The sequence below is a fragment of the Monopterus albus genome, unplaced genomic scaffold, assembly GCF_001952655.1.
Source record: "Monopterus albus unplaced genomic scaffold, M_albus_1.0 scaffold636.1, whole genome shotgun sequence".
Classification (NCBI taxonomy): Eukaryota; Metazoa; Chordata; class Actinopteri; order Synbranchiformes; family Synbranchidae; genus Monopterus; species Monopterus albus.
In genome coordinates, this window is record NW_018128516.1 from 13,584 (window position 1) to 16,833 (window position 3,250).

The 3,250-nt window shown below is 38.5% G+C and overlaps 1 protein-coding gene across 1 annotated transcript; it reads right to left on the reverse strand.

Moving 5' to 3' along the window:
* Positions 1-267: 267 nt before the first annotated feature.
* On the reverse strand, positions 268-1,233 carry LOC109953347 (trace amine-associated receptor 1-like). The gene has a single exon (XM_020588801.1). The coding sequence runs from the start codon at positions 1,231-1,233 to the stop codon at positions 268-270; it is 966 nt and encodes a 321-aa protein (XP_020444457.1).
* Positions 1,234-3,250: the final 2,017 nt, after the last annotated feature.

Below are 3,250 nucleotides of genomic sequence, written 5' to 3' on the forward strand. Positions count from 1 at the left end.
GTCGACCCGGTCTCGGTTGAAGTGAATGAAGATGGATGGATGGATGTGTTACAGTTCCATTCTCAATACGATGTTTGCACACAGTTTTTTATACAGGGTTTTACATTCATAACTCCTATTTGTATCAAAAATATATGATGCTTTGATAAAGACCAATAAACTGTCACAGTTTCTGAGTAAATACAGTTGCTTTTATTCTGTTAACATCTACTGTTACATTAATGTAATTCCAATAGTCTATTTCTAAAGACCTCAATGCAGTGTAAGTCAGGGCAATTTTGAGTTAGCAAAATCACCATGGAATATTTTTCCAGAAATAATCGTTCTGAAGGCTGATCTGAACCAGCTGTAAAAGAAAGCATAAATAAATGGATTCAACATTGAATTTGACAGTGCAAGCCAGTTCAGTGTTTCAATCACAGGAAGTGGTACAGAATTATTAGTAAGAGGCAAAAAGGTGGTGCAAAGAAAGAAAGGAGCCCAGCATAAAAGAAAAACCCCCAAAACAGTAGCCAGAGTTTTTGTAGCCTTCCTCTCCATCTTACTGACAGCTCCTCTGGACTCTGGACTCTGACTGGTTGTGTTCTGGATGCTGCGTACCTGTCTCTGTGCAACAAGGAAAATCTTCAGGTAGATACAGAGCATTATGATGACTGGGAGATAAAATGATAAAATAGGTCCAATAGTGTTTGACATAAGAACATCAATTAAACACCATTCCTCACATTCTTCACTGTTTAATCCAGCAATTATGACACTTATTCCTATTAGAGCAGAAACACCCCAGCTCAGCACAATCATGATGACAACAATGTGATGATTTATTTTAATTTTGTATGTCAGAGGCTGACACACTGCGTAATATCTGTCAATAGAAATACAGCATAGATTCAGAATAGAGCATGTGCTCAGTGATATATCAAAGCTGCCTCGTATCTGGCAAAATACATTTTCATGATAAATACATGAGCTGAGAGAGAATGCCATGCTGAAAGGAAAGACTATAAGCCCAACAAGCAGGTCAGCCACAGCTAGAGAGAGGATAAGGTAGTTTGTAGGAGTGTGGAACTGCTTGAAGTAAATGATGGAGATTATTACCAGAAGATTTCCACATATTGTAACAACAGACAGTAACAAAAGATATATATATAATAATACACATATAACAGAAGAGGTGCGTGCCAATACATAACTGTAATCATCTATTACATAGCAGGGATGTACATAAGTCATATTGACAGTAACCTCTGTTTTCATGTTGTTGGGTGTCTACAGTTAAAGACAATTCATATTATTATCAATATCGAAATCATCATTTAAAATATTTTAGTGATAAACCTTGTACAGTGTGAACAAAGTCGGTTTCTTAGAATAACATGGGTATAATTTTGTTTCGTTTAGCTCTTCATAAAATGTTTGTATCATATCTGAGAAACCCTCGATCATCACTGTGCCAGGGCTGTTGGCTATTCTTGGTCACATATGCAGATTCTTAATATTTATCAGTCTTTGCTGCATTATCTATAGTTGCTGTCCAATCAGAAAGCAGAAACTAAATTCTGTATGCAAGATATTCATACAAAGGCTGAGCAAGAATAGCCAACCAATGACAGTGTGTGTATGTGTGGCCTTTTTATATATACTTGTGGGGACTGGAGGCTTGGCATATTGAACAATTCATTGAATTTTACAAAAATGATGAGGTAAAAGGTTAGACCAAGTTTCGGCTTTGGTTACGGTCTAAGTCTATGTATCACCTGGTACTGGCTCGACTCAACTCTATTCTCTTTTGGTACATAGTCCTTGGTTTTACATTGCAGATGGTCCACTCTCAGTGTAGCTGGTTGTCATAGCAACACTGCATTACACTGCCGTGATGTTGTCAGCAAGCAGACAGTAACAAGGAAGTCACTTTTTAAATTTTTCCCGACAGTGCTGAAATGTCCTTTGTACCCGTGTGCGGCCAACAGTTGAGAGATTTCCTGGTCGTTACGTGCTGCCCCATCCAGCTCTCGCTGGATTTTTTTCATCAACTGTTATATGTGTATTATTATATATATCTCTTTTGTTACTGTCTCCATCAAGCACAGTAACATCTGCACCTCCTCATTTGACCATGGCTTGGTTTTGCAGGCTGCCATGTAATCAGTATGGTTTAAGTAATTATAAATACAGGCCAAGTAGTTAGTATGGTAACAACAGTAAAATAACAGTTAACATTAAATAAATTAAATTGCTTTTAAAAATGGAGATTCTTTTTCCAGGACATCTCACATATTGATGACATGATTTCTGTGACCATTCACTAGACTGCAGTGTTTATATGTCGCACTTTTGTATCACCTCGGCTCACTTGAAACTTCTACAGAGGTGATACCCAAAATAGTGCATTTGACTGATGGAAAACAAATGAGATAAGTCAAGCTGAGTCAAGTTGAGCCGGTACCAGGTGGTGGAAAAGGGGCTTAAGTGACGGACGACAACAGGGATGTGTGTGTGTGTGTGTGTGTATTCAATATAATTTTGGTCTATTTAGGATTTCTAAATATAACTCCATATGATCATTTTAACCTTTGATTATAAGATCAAGAGTGCATTTGGTTGACATTTCTCTTACTGATCAAGTGCAATGGTAACCTCCAGCTAACAAGCTGTGACCCTGGATAATAAATGATAACAAAGAAATTTTGGACCTATTTTATGCCAAAACCAAAGAGGCATATAACTCATCACCCCGTCCTCTCCTTGGAAGATCAGCTCACAACCTGGTTCAACTTTTGCCTGTGTATAAACCCCTTGTACACAGGGAACCAGTTGTCCTGCATTGACCAATTATGTACCAGGGATTATGGGGACATGGACGCCAATGTGAAGAAGGTTCTTTTGTTTACCTTGTTAGCATGAGCATTCACTGCTATTCACTGTAAAATTTGGGCCACGCTGCTGTTCACTGTTGAATTTCGGCAATAGTTAACACTGCATAACAACACGCCATGCATTTTTGTTAGTACTTGATGTTAAAGAGTGTTTTTTATTTATCAGTGCCGACACACTGGTGGTAGAATTGGTGCTAAGGTAGAGTAGGCTACATTAGCAGCATGGCTAACCAAAACACAATGGAAACTCCCAGGTTGAAAACATGAATGAAACCACACACCTCAACTCACCACAACGTGGACGTATTGTACACAACTACAGGCAAGACGCTCAGGGCCAGGAAACAGGAGTCACTCACTGGAGTTATGTGGAG